General features: G+C 35.8%; 1 protein-coding gene across 2 annotated transcripts in view; it reads right to left on the bottom strand.

Moving 5' to 3' along the window:
• The window catches only part of LTN1 (listerin E3 ubiquitin protein ligase 1), a 61774-nt gene that overhangs the window by 25784 nt on the left and 19801 nt on the right, over window positions 1–16189 (bottom strand). For both annotated transcript variants that reach the window (XM_042954642.1, XM_042954643.1), the window contains exons 10-19: window positions 15165–15965; window positions 13091–13132; window positions 10390–10579; window positions 9661–9900; window positions 8698–8851; window positions 7779–7923; window positions 7098–7284; window positions 5450–5609; window positions 4479–4583; window positions 1210–1352 (exon numbers count right to left, since the gene is read on the bottom strand). In XM_042954642.1, coding sequence (XP_042810576.1) covers window positions 1210–1352; window positions 4479–4583; window positions 5450–5609; window positions 7098–7284; window positions 7779–7923; window positions 8698–8851; window positions 9661–9900; window positions 10390–10579; window positions 13091–13132; window positions 15165–15965 — 2167 coding nt within the window. The remainder of the gene's footprint in view (window positions 1–1209; window positions 1353–4478; window positions 4584–5449; window positions 5610–7097; window positions 7285–7778; window positions 7924–8697; window positions 8852–9660; window positions 9901–10389; window positions 10580–13090; window positions 13133–15164; window positions 15966–16189) is intronic.

Raw genomic sequence — 16189 nt, 5'->3', positions numbered from 1 at the left:
GGAAACAAGCTCCAGGCTCCGAGCCATCAGCCCAGAGCCTGACGCGGGGCTCGAACTCACGGGCCGCGAGATCGTGACCTGGCTGAAGTCGGACGCTTAACCGACTGCGCCACCCAGGCGCCCCAATTTTCTTTTTTTTTAATGTTTATTTTTGAGAGAGAGAGAGAGAGAGACAGAGTGCAAGTGGGGGAGGGGCAGAGAGAGAGGGAATCACAGAATCTGGAGCAGGCTCCAGGCTCTGAGCCGTCAGCACAGAGCCCAACGCAGGGCTCGAACCCATGAACCACAGGATCATGACCTGAGCTGAAGTCAGATGCTTAACCGACTGAGCCACCCAGGCACCCCTTACAATAATCTTTCTAATGAGATAGTCTTACTACTCTCCTACCTAATTTGAGCCCACAGCTCCTTAGTGCCTACCTCTTAAAGTCCAAACTCCTTAACCTACAATGTTAGGCCTTTTCCCTACTATTTTCTCAAAATTCAGCTTCTTGTACATCCTAACACCGTTTGTCCCCAGCCTTCTTCCTGAAATGCCAGCCAAACGGAACTCTCAACACTTTTTTGTTTCTGTGTACCTGAAATGCCCATCCCCAATTATATCCACATGGAAAACTATCCTTCATCACTTATATTTTTCTCTTTGTGAAATCGCCACTGATGCTGCAAAGCAGAACGGGGAAACTTGTTTTCTGCTGCTTTGACACACAGGCCATTTTTCTGATACATTGGTTATCACGATATAACTTTATGTCTGTCCTTTCCACAAAAGGAACTGCCACAGAGCCATGTTCAGTAAATGTTTATTAAATTAATAAACAAACTAACTAATAGAGTACAGAGTGTCCAAAAAGGTTTAAAAAACAACGAAAGCTATTCTCTGTGTTACCTTTATATGTTCAATCAGTGGTTGACTAGGGAGAAATTGAAATTAAGCATAGCTAAAAATGCTATACATGGAAATAATTAGAGGACACTGGTGGGTTTTTGTTGATACCTGTGGTTTTAGTCTTCCCTAAGGCTGTAGCATTTCTGTACTGCAAAGTGGTAACAGCCACTCCCCAAAGACACCCATACTACTGACTGTCAACGTGTTATGTAGCAAAGTATAAAGTAGGAATAAATCAGCTATAATTCAATTTACCTCTTCTAGATCTGGATTTAGATATTAAGCAATAATTAAAGAAATATTTATTATCAGGCACTAACCATTAGTACTGCAAAGATCTTCCTTAGTCCAGGCCAAAAGGGGAGGTATACATTGAGCAATGAATTCTTTCTTGTCTTCTTTTGACAAAAATGGACAGAGACTTTGAATGGTATGCATATTGCCTTCCGTTAGTGGGAAAAACCTGTTTAAAGGAAAGGAAAAGTATGAATTATATTTATCCTAAATATGCAGTTATTTCAGAAAATTCCTGCTCTTCAAAATATTCAAGAAGACTAATAACTCCACTGTATAAAATAATTGTATAGGAAAAAAAAAGAAACTATGAAAAGAGATTGACAGCTGCTGATTCTTAATGATGAGATTGTGGATATTTTTTACTGCTTCTCTTTTTTACATGTTTCTAATTTTTATTTATTAAAAAAAATTTTTTTACTGTTCATTTATTTTAAGAGAGAGAGAGAGAGAGAGAGAGAAAATAAGCAGGAGAGGGGCAGAGAGGAGGGAGAGAGAGAATCCCAAGCAGGCTCTGTGCTGTCAGCACAAAGGCCAACGCAGAGCTCAATTCATAAACCGTGAGATCATGACCTGAGCTAAAACTAAGAGTCAGACGTTTAACTGACTAAACCATCCGGGCAACCCCCCAAATGAACTATTTCTAAGTGTACAGTTCAGTAGTGGTAAGTACATTCCACCTGCTGTGCAACCAATCTCCAGAAGTCTTTTCCTTTCACCAAATTGAAACTCTACCTATGAGGGGCACTTGGCTGGCTCAGTCTATACAGCATGCAACTCTTGATCTTGGGGGTTGTGAGTTCAAGCCCCACACCAGGTTCTGAGATTGCTTAAAAATAAAATCTTAAAACAACAACAACAACAACAACAGAAAACAAAACAACTACCTATGAAACAAGAACTCCTCATTTCCTCTCACCTCAGGCCCTGGCAACCACCATTCTACTTTCTGTCTCTCTGAATTTGACTACCTTAGGTATCTCCCAGAAGTGGACCATATAATATCTGTCATTTATGATTGGCTTATTCTATTTAGCATAATGTCCTCATGGTTTATCCCTGTTGTATCATGTGCCAGAATTTCCTTCCTTTTCAAGGCTAAATAATATTCCATTGTATGTATATACCATATTTTTGTTTATCCATTCATCTGTTGATGGGCTTGTGGGTTGCCAGAAGTTTTCACTTTTACAAAATCACTTCTTTTATAGATTCTGGGTTTTTGTGCTTTGCTTAAGATCTTCCCCATATCGAGATTATACAGAGCTTCTTAATTTCCTTTGATACTTTTATAGGTCTGCTCTTTACATTTAGCTTTCATTTGGACTTCAGTCTTGTGTATAATGTAAGAGAGAGGCACCTCACTATTTTTTTCAAACATATCCAATTTTCCTAACATCATCTAATATTCACTCACCTCACCGATTTGTGGGTTTTATTTATTTATTTATTTATTTATTTATTTATTTATTTATTTATTTATTTGAGACAGAGACAGAGCACGAGTGGGGGACAGGCAGAGAGAGAAGAAGACACAGAATCCGAAGCAGGCTCCAGGCTCTGGGCTATCAGCACAGAGTCCGACGTGGGGCTTGAAGCCCTGAACAGCGAGATCATGACCTGAGCCAAAGTTGGATGCTTAACCAACTGAGCCACCCAGGCACCCCACTCACCTCACTGATTTGAAAGGCCACCTACATCAAAAACTAAATTCCCAAATATGTATGGCTCAGTTTCTGGATTCTGTGTCTTGATCCACTGATTTGTCTATTCACCAATTTAATACTGCTTAATTATTGTATTAGTAAGACAATTCCTTTTCACTTTTATCTTTCAGAAATTTCCTACCTATTCTTGAGCATTTTTTCCTTCAAATGAATACTGTGTTTAGAGCAGTTTGTCAAGTTTTTCAAAATATATTGCTGGAATTTTTATTGAGATTGCATTGCAATTACAGATTGATACAACCATTTTTACAATTTAGCTTCCTACCTTTTTTGTAATCTTTACTAAAATTTCATAATTGCATTTTTGTTGTTCAATTTATTTCTAGGTATAGTTTTGTTGTCATTGTGAATAAAATCTTTTTTCCCATGACATTTTTAATTATTACTACTGAATAAGAAAGTTTCTGATTTTTCTGCCAAGTATATATATCCATATTAGTAATTAGTTCTAATATGTCTCCAGTTAATTCCCTGTTACTTTCATAATCAGAAAAATTAAATTATGCTGAATAAAAAAGCTAATATCGAAAGATCATATGCTGCATGATTCCATTTATATAACTTAACTAAATGATAAAAAGAACAGATTACTGGTTGCAAGAGATGAGAATGGGAAAAAGAAAGGTGGCCTGGCTGTGAAAGGGTAACACAAGAGGTCCCTGTGGTAACACTGTTCTGTCTATTGGTCTGAGGTGGCGTCACACATGGGATCTACACAGAACACACACACAAATAAGTACATGTAGACTTGGTCAGTGGATTGTATTGATGCCATTTTCTTATTGTAAAACTGTATTAAAGTTATGCAAAACAGTACCACTGAGGGAAACTCAATGAAGGGTATATGGAATCTCTTTATATTATTTCTTACAATTGCTTGTAAATCTATAACTACCTTAAAATAACAAGTTTAAGAAATTTTTAAATAAGAAAAAATTGAAATTTATTTCATGATTTTAGTGTACAAGATCATATACATATCATTTCAGAATTCTTCTTGGTAAACCAGTAAATTCAAAATGCCTCTTGGTAAATTTCAACTAAATGTTTAATTTGAGGTTCAGCCTCTCTTAATATGACCAACTCTAGAACTCTAGTATGCCCAACCCCACAATCTATTTCTTTGTCTTAAGAACACATTTATTGCATTTCTAGAATATATTTCAATAGGATGATCCTTACTAAAGCAAAGGATAAGTAACTTTCCCTATCACTTCCAAACAGCAAATAAAGTAACAGAAGAAGGATATTAGGGAGAGGTAAAAGAAAGATTTCTACCAAAAAGATTTCTGGGGAAAAGAGAGCAAGTTAACAAAATGCTAACTTTTTAAACCAAGTACAAAATTCCACAACAAAATATTATAAAGTTTAAAATGCTTATATGAGAAGGTGTGTCCCAAACCTAAAATAATTTAAATTGTTTTAAAGTCTTTAATCTCATTTCCTTGAATTTCCGCATTTCTTAAACCTTGTTTCCTTGACTGATATAGAGATTATTCATTAGTTGGGCTTGCCAAAGTGACCAAATACAGCAAATTACAAAGTATAAACATTTTAAATCAGAATACCCTTCTTTTCTCCTATAATGCCGTTTTACTTCATCAGATGAAACACTTCGGGAAAGGATCAACTTAGCAATAATAAGAGACCAAAGGGTGCCATTTTCCATGGATCTAAAAAAAGAAAAAAAAATCCATTTTCAAAGTGTTTACAATTTTTACCATTTATCTGGATTCCTTTTACGGAATTAAATCAATCACCTTGTGAGGGTATCAATTCACCCAGGGCTTTTGCCCCCAAACAGCTGCCATTACTGAAAAGACTGGGAGCCTAGCTTTCCAACACTCCTTTACAACTGGTACTGAGCTCTCATCCCAAAGCCCTTCAAATCCTAATAGAGGAGAGCAGGTTTGAGGATCAGAGATGGTAGCCGGAAAAAGGACATATCCCAGAGGACACCGAGCCTGGTTAATGCTGAAGAACCAAGGAGGTATTCATATCTACTGGGGGAAAGTTCTGAGTGTCCTAGAGTATGTAGATGGAGACTGCAGAGAAAGGCTCAGCCTGGGACCTCTGATAAGGCAAAGCATATTCAAAACATCACAGCCAAGTGAAAAACAAAGAGAGGCAGTTCAACACGGTAACTTCAATAAACTCCCGTCAATTAAGGGGAAGGTTTTGTGTTTATAATCTTAAGACATATCTGTAACAACATGCAAAGTATAAGGTTTGAGAGTAGCGGGAAGGATGGATCACAGATGACAAAACAACTTCTACAAGGCTTCTATTTCTTTCATTGTCATCTGCCCCATTCCTCAATGTAATTTATGGACTTAAGAACACAGGCAAAGTTCAAATATCTCCCTAGATGAATAAATCAAGTACTCAGAATCCACAAAGTACTTATTATTAAGAACTGGGTTTAATTTAAATCAATCCTCTGAAAGATTAGCGTGAAGTGAGCTTAACATTTTACAGAAACAAAGGCAAAAGCCAGTAAAACAATCATATAAAAACGGAAGCTGAAAGGGATTCTTACCTGTTAAATAGCAGCTGTAAAAGGCCAGAGGTATTACCAAGTCCACATAAGTTATCATATGTAATATTCATCTTTTGAAGCATTTCACAAAATCCAGTTAGAAAAATAGGGGGATTGTCTAATTCTTCATACCACTGCAGTGAATAGAGCAGTTCTGCAACTACAGAATGGACAACACATTATCAAGTGGACTCTGTGAAGGAACCTTTTGATCATTTTCATTTCACCGTCCCATTTTCAAATACTGCTACGCCTGCCAGTCTCAAAATATTTGTGAACTGATTTCCAAATCTGCTTTGAGATGTTCAGTGATAACAAAAACTGAGAACATTTGTCTGATACAAAATGCCACTCTTCTCCCAAATCTTATTTGGTCCCTTTTCTAATCAGTGAACAGTGTGACAGGCCTAAGTTACCAGAGATAATGGAAGAATCTCCTACTCTTTTTGCCACAGGTGGTAACAAGTTACACACAGGACAAACAACTAAGGGCCCCAAGACCTGAGATGAGAAGTTCAAGCCAATGTGTTAAGAAATGGGAAACACCATGATATAGTAAACAGGGCATGGATCTCGGTGAAAGACTGGTCTGGACTCAAATTGAGCTGTGTGCATAGTTAGCAATTAGAGTACTAAAATCTAGCTCAGGGACTGCTGTGAGAATTAAATGACCAAGAATCTCTCAGAAAACCTAGCACATCATAGGTTTTAACACACAATTATCACAACTCTGTTTTATAAAGCCATTTATGGACTTTGGAGTCAGAAGACTTGAGACCTGGTTCAAAAATCTAATCCTATCCCTTACAAGCTAAGTACCTCTAATCAAGTCAAGCTAAGAAAACCAGGTAACAAAAACCATAGTAATAATATCTGACAGGGTTGATAAGAAGCTTAAATACATAATGTTGTCAGTTTGTAATTAGTAACACACGCCACAAAAACACACTATTGCAACTGCAGGCTAATCTCCTTGCCCTTTACTGCATGTGGAGTTGGCAAATCAAGAAGTATTCCAGCTTTCTTCCACAGGGCATATATTTTCCTCTAGTAACTATGCTACAGCTGAAGTTTTACAAACAAGACTGACGGAGAAATTATGCAAAACTTCTACCCTTAACACCATTTTGTTTAGGTCACACTGCTACTTACAATTCTACACCATTTCCTGGAATGGGGGAATTTTAAGTCCTACATCCCCACGGGATTCAACATTTGAACCTCCACTTGCCAGGAAAAAAATATATATCTACATACATACCTATGTATCCCTATCAACACGAAGGTATCGTGGTTTAAATCACAATCCATGATGAAACACTAAACTCAACCATTTTCTTTAGGATTATGTGCCATAGGACCTAGTACTGATGTCTCGCCAGCTTAAGTAAGTGATCTTATAACAAATTCTGCTCTACAGCTAACAAGATTATAGAAAATTTCAGTATGTTTTCATCCGATTTGCAATTTACCATTCGTCATTTAAGTAACCTCAAGTTTCTCATCACTACAATAGTTAATAGGAATGGAAGATTCTTGATTTTTTAAAGATTTAAATTGCAGAGGAATCAAAATTATTTCAAAATTATACTTAATACAAATTATTTCAAAACAATGCTATTATATCTGAATGCTCATATATACTTACTTATTTTCTCAAGCTCATTATTTTCTAGGACTATTTCCTTTTTCAGTGCAACTAATATCATTTTGCTCAATAATGCTGAAGTACACAAATGGCTGGGAAGTTTCTTTGCATCTTGTTCTTTAAAATCTGTTTTGAAACACTCATAATTCAAACTCAATCTTCCTTCTAAAAGAGGTCTATGCAACCACTGTAAAAAGAATACATTCAATTATATACAAAATCATTAGATATTCTAAATTATTTACTATCTCTGCAAGTAAGACAGGGAACAAAAATGAAGTTATCAATCTTCACAATGTTATTAGAATAACTTCAAAAATGAAGTTATTACTAGTTTATCAATAAAATCACAGAAGCCTAGAAGTTTGGGTTTTGCTTCAGGAAATTATCAACATGTGTATTTCTTTAAGAGTCCTTCAGGACAGAACTAGATCTAATTCACCTCGTACCGTGGCAACTGCCAGTGTCTCACAAACAACAAACATCCAATATGTGAGCATTCAGAGACGTAAAGGCAAAGCAAGATACTCGTTTCATTTACCTTTTTTTCTCCCAAGGATAAAACAAAAGATATTCATTTTGTTCAATTTTTTCCCTTCTCCAGAATAAAATTAAAATGTTTAAGCTTGCATGAAGTTCAAACTTCAGAACGAGATAAGCACTGTCCAATCTCAAACATACCTGCATTGGAAGAGACTGTCTCATCTTTTCCCATTCACTGTTGCTTGGCATTACACTTTCAATGTAAACTCCCAGAAGATTAGTATCTTCACTTTCTAGAAGCATATTTAGCAAGTCATCAACAGCACACAAGAGGACTTGAAGACTGAAAATAATGTAAACAATGTGACAATCATGGTTATGCTATGACTAACTTGAGCACTCTGGTACACACTAAATACTATGGCAGGGAACACTTTACCTGAACAAAAAGACCACTAAAAATGAAACTAAGCAAGTCCTTTACCCTGTATCTGACATACACACCATCAAATTGGGGATTTAATACAACATTTATAGTTTGAAATTGAGTGCTGCTTCTGTACCAGAATGAAGGGAACTTGACCTATTTTGGAAAAGGTATTTCAGAAACACAACTACCTCATTATATGGGGGGAGAAGCCATGATGATCAGAAAAAGATATGACCCAACCCTAAAAGTCTCTGGATGCATTCTCTTCGTTTTCACTTTTATAAATGGATTTAGGTATGTGGTGTGAAATATATTTGCAATTCAACATCTTAAAACAGAGGCTACCAGAGCCCCAAAATTAAACAATGAAGAATAACCACGATGTGTGGTAGTCATGGGAGGTTATGGTTATAATCCATACCAGCTCACAAGACACAGTATAGCACTACGATCACGTCACCAGCATAAATTAGGAGTCCAGCAGATATAACAAATCATTCTTGAATTGAGTTTAAATTGATGATCATTAAAACAAATTCCTTTTGGAAAAATATTTTTGTCTGGGTCTTCTCTTAGAGTCCCGTAGATTTATTACGTAACAAATCATTTTTCATAGACAGGCTGTAATTTAAAGACAGTGATCAGGTATTGAAGAGATACTGTGCAAATGAGTACAAAAAAAGTTACCTTTTGATATCCAAAGATGAAGACTGAACTTGGTTCTTCAGCCACAGAGCAGACAAACATAGGAAGGTACTCTGTCTACATGTACTGCCAGTTTGGTGGGTCAATAAATTCACACCAGAGAGCCAAGTATTTTTCAGTTTACAGACAAGAAAGTCTAAAATCAAGATGTCAACAGTAATTTGTAATCCCTGCGAAGCAACTATAACCAGTACAAAATGTATGAAATAGCTCAATGCAGACCTGAGATTTTTAAAGTACCGTTAAAAATGGAAAATATAAAATTACCATTTAATTGCCAAAACAAAATAACTATGTCATAAATATGCAATAATACAAACTAGCTCATGCTATACAAATGTAAACATGTTAAGATTTTTAAAGTTAGCTCTTTTCTACTCTTATTTAAAAGAGCATTGTCCTTTTAGAGATGTGAAAAATATTACACCTTTTCCGAACAGAGTAGTATGAAAGAAAGGGTTGGGGAGGAGGGCTCTCTATCAATACTAGTGTTTTTTAAAATGCCTTTCATAATTAAGTCTCAACATATAAGGCAATATAGTCCTTACAAAGGCAATTTCAGTTTTATTTTGATATATACCAAGAGTGAATAAGAGAAGGACATATTAATATACCCTCCTTTATGAATGTGGAAACTGGAGCATCAAGAAATTAAACAACTTGCCAAACAACAGTTCCTAAGTGAAAGGGCTAAGATTCTAACTCATCTACCATAGCCCCTTCCAAAACTATTTCTTTGATATCAAGAAAGAATTTAGACATAAGGTCTACATATACCTTTGACTTGGTTTCTAAAGCTGAAAGTGTTTAAGATTTGTAGCCCTCTACTCAAAATGCTTTCAACTTTCAAGTACATTATGATTCAATTAATAAAGCCTGGGCACTTACACTATGAAGGTCAGAGCCGGAGATTCCCAACAAAACATTTGAGCAGTAGGCTATTACCTGGCAAATGTGTTTTTTCTTTGTTCTGAGCACATAACTGAAAGAGAGTTAATAATAAGTCTTCAGAGGATGGCATTAGCAAGCATCCTTTTGCTGAGCTGAAATAGTTATAGGCCACATCACAGATAAAAGACACTGATGAATCATTATTTTCAGCTTCTGACAATTCCTTTACTTTGGATAAAGTTTCATGAAGTTTAACAATAATTCTTTCAACATATACTTCTCCAATCAAGTAATCTAGAGAAAAAAAGTTCACACAAACAAAAAATTAAAAAATATTAACAGCGTATTTTTTAAAATCTTACTTTGGGTTAACAACCACTTAAGTCTTTCCATGTGTTTAAAAAAAAAATTATGTATTAGACAAAAGAAAATTGTATCAACAAATCAATCTGATCTCTCACATATAAAAGCTCTCATGTAAAAGAGCAGTTTTACATTAAGTTAAAAAAATAATAAAAAAAAGCACAATGGTCTATACAATTAGTGAATAACTTTGCTAAACTCAAAACCCTTTAAAATGTAAAACTTTTTAAAAATATTAAAATGTCTTCCAAGTCATGCTACAAGGCTTAAATATTTAGGGTGCTTACAAAATTAAAATAGCTGCATGAATTAAGTCTTGTTATTCTCAACCAATAACATACAGACTTTGTAACATGGAATCCCTTCCAAAAGTGAAGACTTTATTGCCTACTAAAAAACAAAAGCCCTATTTTTGCTTACCATTTTTAACATGTTGGGATAATACCAAGCTTAGAAGAGCCCATCTCTCCGAGAAGTAAGAATCAGAAGATACTGTGGATTCCAAGTCTTTATGACAAAGATGATCTGCCAGGGTTACCAATTTCTCTCCAAGGATATCTCCTTTTAGCCAAGGAGTTACTAAAGCATGTTTATCTGAACTAGAACATGCCTAAAACCATAAAATTAAAGCAAAAATTTTCAAGATCAAAAAGCATATCTGCCTATACTACTTGTACCATATTACCTCCCTTCATCATCATGACCCCAATACTAGCCCCCACTCCTCCTCAAGTTCTAAGGCGGCTGATATTGTCCTGTTCCCCACTAAGCCTTGCTTACATACATTTTCAGGCGTTTTTTCAGGCTATTTTCCCAACCATAAATATTCTCTCTCTTCTTTATCAAAATCCCATCCATTCTCTGAGAATCATTACAAAGCCAACCTGCTTTATGAGGGCTCCCCCATCCACTCAAGCCCAAACTCATAACTGCTTTTCTCTGAATTTCTAAAGCACTTACTGGATTTTATTATTATTTATAATGTTTCATCTGTGTATGTCTTGTTTCTAATGAGATTGTAAGTTCCTTGAGAGCAGAGACTGTCTTACTTCTTTGATACCTGCTATCAACACTGCAGATATGTTCAATGAATAACGAACGGATGAACTTTGAAGACAGATTTTTAAAATGTTCTATGTATTAAATTTTTGTTCATTAATTTTACTAAAATTAAAGAACAATTAATATTTAATAGTGGTAAATACTTCAATATGAACAATGGGACATATTTCCCCAAATTCTCTGCAATAGTAACTGGGGCCAGATAGCTAACAGCAACTGGTTTATTTTCATGGGGTGGGGAAGCAAGAAAAAAAAAACAAAACACAAAAAACTGTAAATCCACCCCCAAAAGCATGCTGATCCATGTTCCCAGAGCTTCTTTTGCTTTAAGGGCTGATAAGAAAGGAATTTGCAACTTGGTTCATTTCAAAGCAATCTGGAAAAAAAAAAACAAAAAACCAAGTGCGGATTGGGTAGTGCCTAAAAACTGTCCTTTATTAAAAAACTGTAGGTAACCTGGGCTTTTATTTTAGCCCAAGCTTTGCCAATCTTCTGGCTTTATGATCCTGGACAAATCTCTTAACCAATTTGGGACTATTTCCTATTTTAAAAATGAAGATTAACCTAGAAAACCACTAACGTCCTTTTCTGATTACAAAATGCAGGTTGTTTTTAAAGAAGCTGAGTTTATGACTCTGATCATAAAGTATAAAGTTGCATAAAAACAAAGAAATCTGGAGTTTAGATGGCTATAATATGGTTTTCCTAACACAGTTTACTAAGTAAAACCCATTTATTTTATTGAATCTAGGAAATAAACTTTTGAGTAAAATGTCTCTCAAATTAGAAAGATATGATGTACAATACTCATTTTAACATATCCATAGAAAGAACCTCACCAGCTTTAAGGGGATGGAGACATCAGTTAGTCATGGAAGTACAGGAGGCAAACACTGGCCATGAACTTCTAAATACTGCCCAGGAAGAAAATAGTCTTCCCAAAGGTTAGGAGTATTTGAGCTAACCAGCAGGCACATTCCTAAGTTGCAAATGGGTATCAGTCTTCTCTTATCAAATTACTAACTCCCTTTGCTCTAATTCTAGACTTACCAAGTAGATTTCTGATAATTTTGCTTTTCATGTAACCTGCCTATAGAGAGAGAAGGTACTGGGTAAACTAATATAAATGCTGTACTTCATATGTTCTATTTCTCATTGAAAAACAGTAAATTAATATTCTGTATTTATTTTGTAAAAATAAACTATTGAGGGAAATAGGGAGTCACTGTTCAGCAGGCACAGAGTTTCAGTTTTGCAAGATAAATTCTGGAGACTAGTTCACAATGAGAATATACTTAACACTACTGAACTGTAAACTCAGAAAGAGTTAAGATGGTACATTTTGCTATGGACTTTTACCATAATTTAAAAAGAAACTTGTAAATTATGGAGTTATCTGTGTATGTGAATTTTAAAAATAATAAAAAATGCTAAAAAAGAATTTTAGGTAACTTAACAGTGCAAAAAAATCCCCCCATTTCTATGGTTGAAAAGTGTTACATCACTTACATCTTCATTGGGGAAAAAATACTTTAAAACTTCTAAATTGCTTATGTTCCTTGATTTCTTTTCATTATTTTCATCACTAATTTTCTTATTTAGTCAAGTGGCAATCAAAGTCTGAAAGATTTTAATTTGCCTGTATAGTATTCCAAAGCAGGACAAATTTAATTTCTGAGGTGTTCGAGCCAAAGCTAAAACCTCTCAATCTACTTCTATAGAAGAAAAAATAACTAGGATAAGAGTAGAAACCTGTAGTCTTAATTTAAAGATAACCAAATATTTAGTTCTCCTGTTGTTATCTTCCCAGGAAGATACTGGATTTACCAGAGCCTTTTCAGTCTTTGCTGATATTCCTAACCAGAAAAATAATACTACAGAAAGGTAAACACCTAAGCCTAAAGCCTTCCCAGGTTATGGGAAGAAAGTTACAATAATAAAGAAGTTCTCTAACACAGACACTTGACCACATACCAGCATGTGAATATGACTAGTTTTAACTTCTCTGTACTCATAAATGCAAAAAAAGGAGGAAAAGGAAAAAAAATCCCTAAGATACCTTTTCAATGACCTGAAGAATAGAATTCCATTTCAGATTCCCCTGAAAGAGAAAAAAGAGTTAGAAATAAATTTTTAGAAGGAATGAAGTCATTATGTAATCACAAAAAAGGCTAAAACATTTCTAGCTACTCCAGCTTTTAAAAGTATAGACTAGGGCGCCTGGGTGGCTCAGTCAGTTAAGCGTCCGACTTCAGCTCAGGTCACGATCTCACGGTCCGTGAGTTTGAGCCCCACGTCGGGCTCTGGGCTGATGGCTCAGAGCCTGGAGCCTGCTTCCGATTCTGTGTCTCCCTCTCTCTCTGCCCCTCCCCCATTCATGCTCTGTCTCTCTCTGTCTCAAAAATAAATAAACGTTAAAAAAAATTTTTTTTTTAAAGTATAGACTAAGATGAACTATTGGGACCTTATCAAAATAAAAAGCTTCTGCACAGCAAAGGAAACAATCAGCAAAACTAAAAGGCAACTGACAGAATGGGAGAAGATATTTGCAAATGACATATCTGATAAAGGGTTACTATCCAAAATGTATAAAGAACTTATCAAACTCAACACCCAAAAAACAATCCAGTGAAGAAATGGGCAAAAGACATGAATAGATACTTCTCCAAAGACGACATCCAGACGACTAACAGACACATGAAAAGATACTCAATATTACTCATCATCAAGGAAATATAAATTAAAACCACAATGAGATACTACCTCATACCAGTCAGAATGGCTAAAATTAACAAGTTGGGCAATAACAGATGTTGGCAAGGATGTGGAGAAAGAGGATCTCTTTTGCACTGCTGGTGGGAATGCAAACTGGTGCAGCCAGTCTGGAAAACAGTATGGAGGTTCCTCAAAAAAATAAAAAATAGAACTACCCTATGATCCAGCAATTGCACTACTAGGTATTTATCCACGGGATACAGGTGTGCTGTTTCGAAGGGACACATGCACCCCAATGTTTATAGCAACACTATCGACAATAGCCAAAGTATGGAAAGAGCCCAAATGTCCATCAATGGATGAATACATAAAGAAGATGCAGTGTGTGTGTGTGTGTGTGTGTGTGTGTGTATACATTACAATACAATGGAGTATTACTTGGCAATCAAGAAGAATGAAATGTTGCCATTTGCAACTACGTGGATGGAACTAGAAGGTATTATGCTAAGTGAAATGAGTCAGTCGGAGAAAAACAAATATGTGACCTCACTCATATGAGGGATTCAAGATACAAAACAGATAAACATAAGGGAAGGGAAGCAAAAATAACATAAAAATGAGGGAGAGAAGGGGCGCCTGGGTGGCTCAGTTGGTTAAGCGACCAACTTCAGTTCAGGTCATGATATCGCAGTTTGTGGGTTCGAGCCCTGCGTCGGGCTCTGTGCTGACAGCTCAGAGCCTGGAGCCTATTTCAGATTCTGTGTCTCCCCCTCTCTCCACCCCTCCCCTGTTCATGCTCTGTGTCTCTCTGTCTCTCAATAATAAATAAATGCTAAAAAAAAAAAAATTTTTTTTTTTAAATGAGGGAGACAAAACACAAGAGACTTAAATACAGAGAACAAACTGAAGGTTGCTGGAGGGGTGGTAGGTGGGGAGATGGGCTAAATGGGTAAGGGGCATTAAGGAGGACACTTGTTGGGATGAGCAATGGATATTATACATAGGGGATGAATCACTGGAATCTACTCCCGAATCATTGCACCATATGCTAATTAACTTGGATGTAAATTGAAAAAAAAAAAAGTATGGACTAAAATACTTAGCCTTTCATTGCCGAGCATTTGTCACCTCACCATACTTACTCAACACCTACCCATAAGCCTCACACACTTCCCCATCACAATCAAGAATATACTGCTTAAAAAAAAAAAAAAAAAAAAAAAAAAAAAAAGAATATACTGCTTGCCTGTGCTTACTTTGTCAGCACACAGACTAAAATTGGAAAGAATATACTGCTCTTCTTTAAACAGTCAAGAAACGACTCAAGAATAACCTCCATGCAGGTCTCATTCTACTTACTTATAATTAGTGTAGCGATGTAAGCCACTATAGTTTAAAGAGATATACAACAATAATACCTCAATGAGATCATCCAAGACATACTTTCTTTCCATATTATTGTCACAGCAACAGAGGGCACTGTACAAAATGTCCACCAAGAAACCAGCATCCTTCCGTTGATCTTCATTTAGCCAACCTATCAGTTTCTGGTATAAAAACTGTACAGCAGGATTTTTTTCTACAAGTCTGGCTATTTCAAGAGGTTTGGCTTTGACAATACTCTGTTTTTCATCACCTAGTAGCATTTTAAATACTTGGGTTGAAGAGAAAGAGCTGAGCAGAGTAGAAAGAAACTTTAGATGTTGCTCTGACTTTTGCTCATTGACATAATTAATACTCATCGCTGCTAGTTTACAGACCAAGTCTTCCAAAGGTTTCTTCCTTAGTGGCGATACAAGGTCTGAACAATTATGAGAGAGAGAAAGTTCAGTCATTAATTCAGAGCCTTCACTGTTTTCGGAGACACATTTTTCGTTCTCTTTATTACTTTCAGGCAGCTCGTCAGCAAATCTAACCTTACCAACTTTTTTTTTATTTGACTTCAGTGAGCTCTTCGGCTTCTGAAGGACCTGTAACAGGTTGGAAACACCTGACACGGATTTCACATCAGCTTCTGGCTCATTGATTTTCTCCACACAGATCTCTGACAGTCTTTCCCAAAAATTCAGTAGTACTTTGTCCAAACTGTGAGCTATTTTATCATCTTTTTCCACATCTGCTTTGGCTTCCCAGGAACTTAAGGTTTCTGCTAAATGGTTAAAGAGCTGCCCATCTTGCAATCTTGGGTCTTTGAGAACTGCATCAATAAAAGGAATCAACTAAAAGAGAAGGCAGAAATATAAAAGTTCAGTTTTCAGGGGAAATAAAATTTAAACAAAGTATTTGTAAAACATTATAAAGTTCCACATTTAATAACTGAAAAACATGGATGTTCCCTCCCAAAACTCTGAAGAGTTAACTTGAAGATCATTTTCGTATCATACAAAGAAGTTAATGATTTCACTGCATTCCCCTAAATTACTTTTTATGATATAGTTAACCA

The sequence above is a fragment of the Panthera leo genome, chromosome C2 (genome assembly GCF_018350215.1).
Source record: "Panthera leo isolate Ple1 chromosome C2, P.leo_Ple1_pat1.1, whole genome shotgun sequence".
Lineage (NCBI taxonomy): Eukaryota > Metazoa > Chordata > Mammalia > Carnivora > Felidae > Panthera > Panthera leo.
Note: the sequence above shows the minus strand (reverse complement) of the source record. Positions and strands in the feature narration are given on the sequence as shown.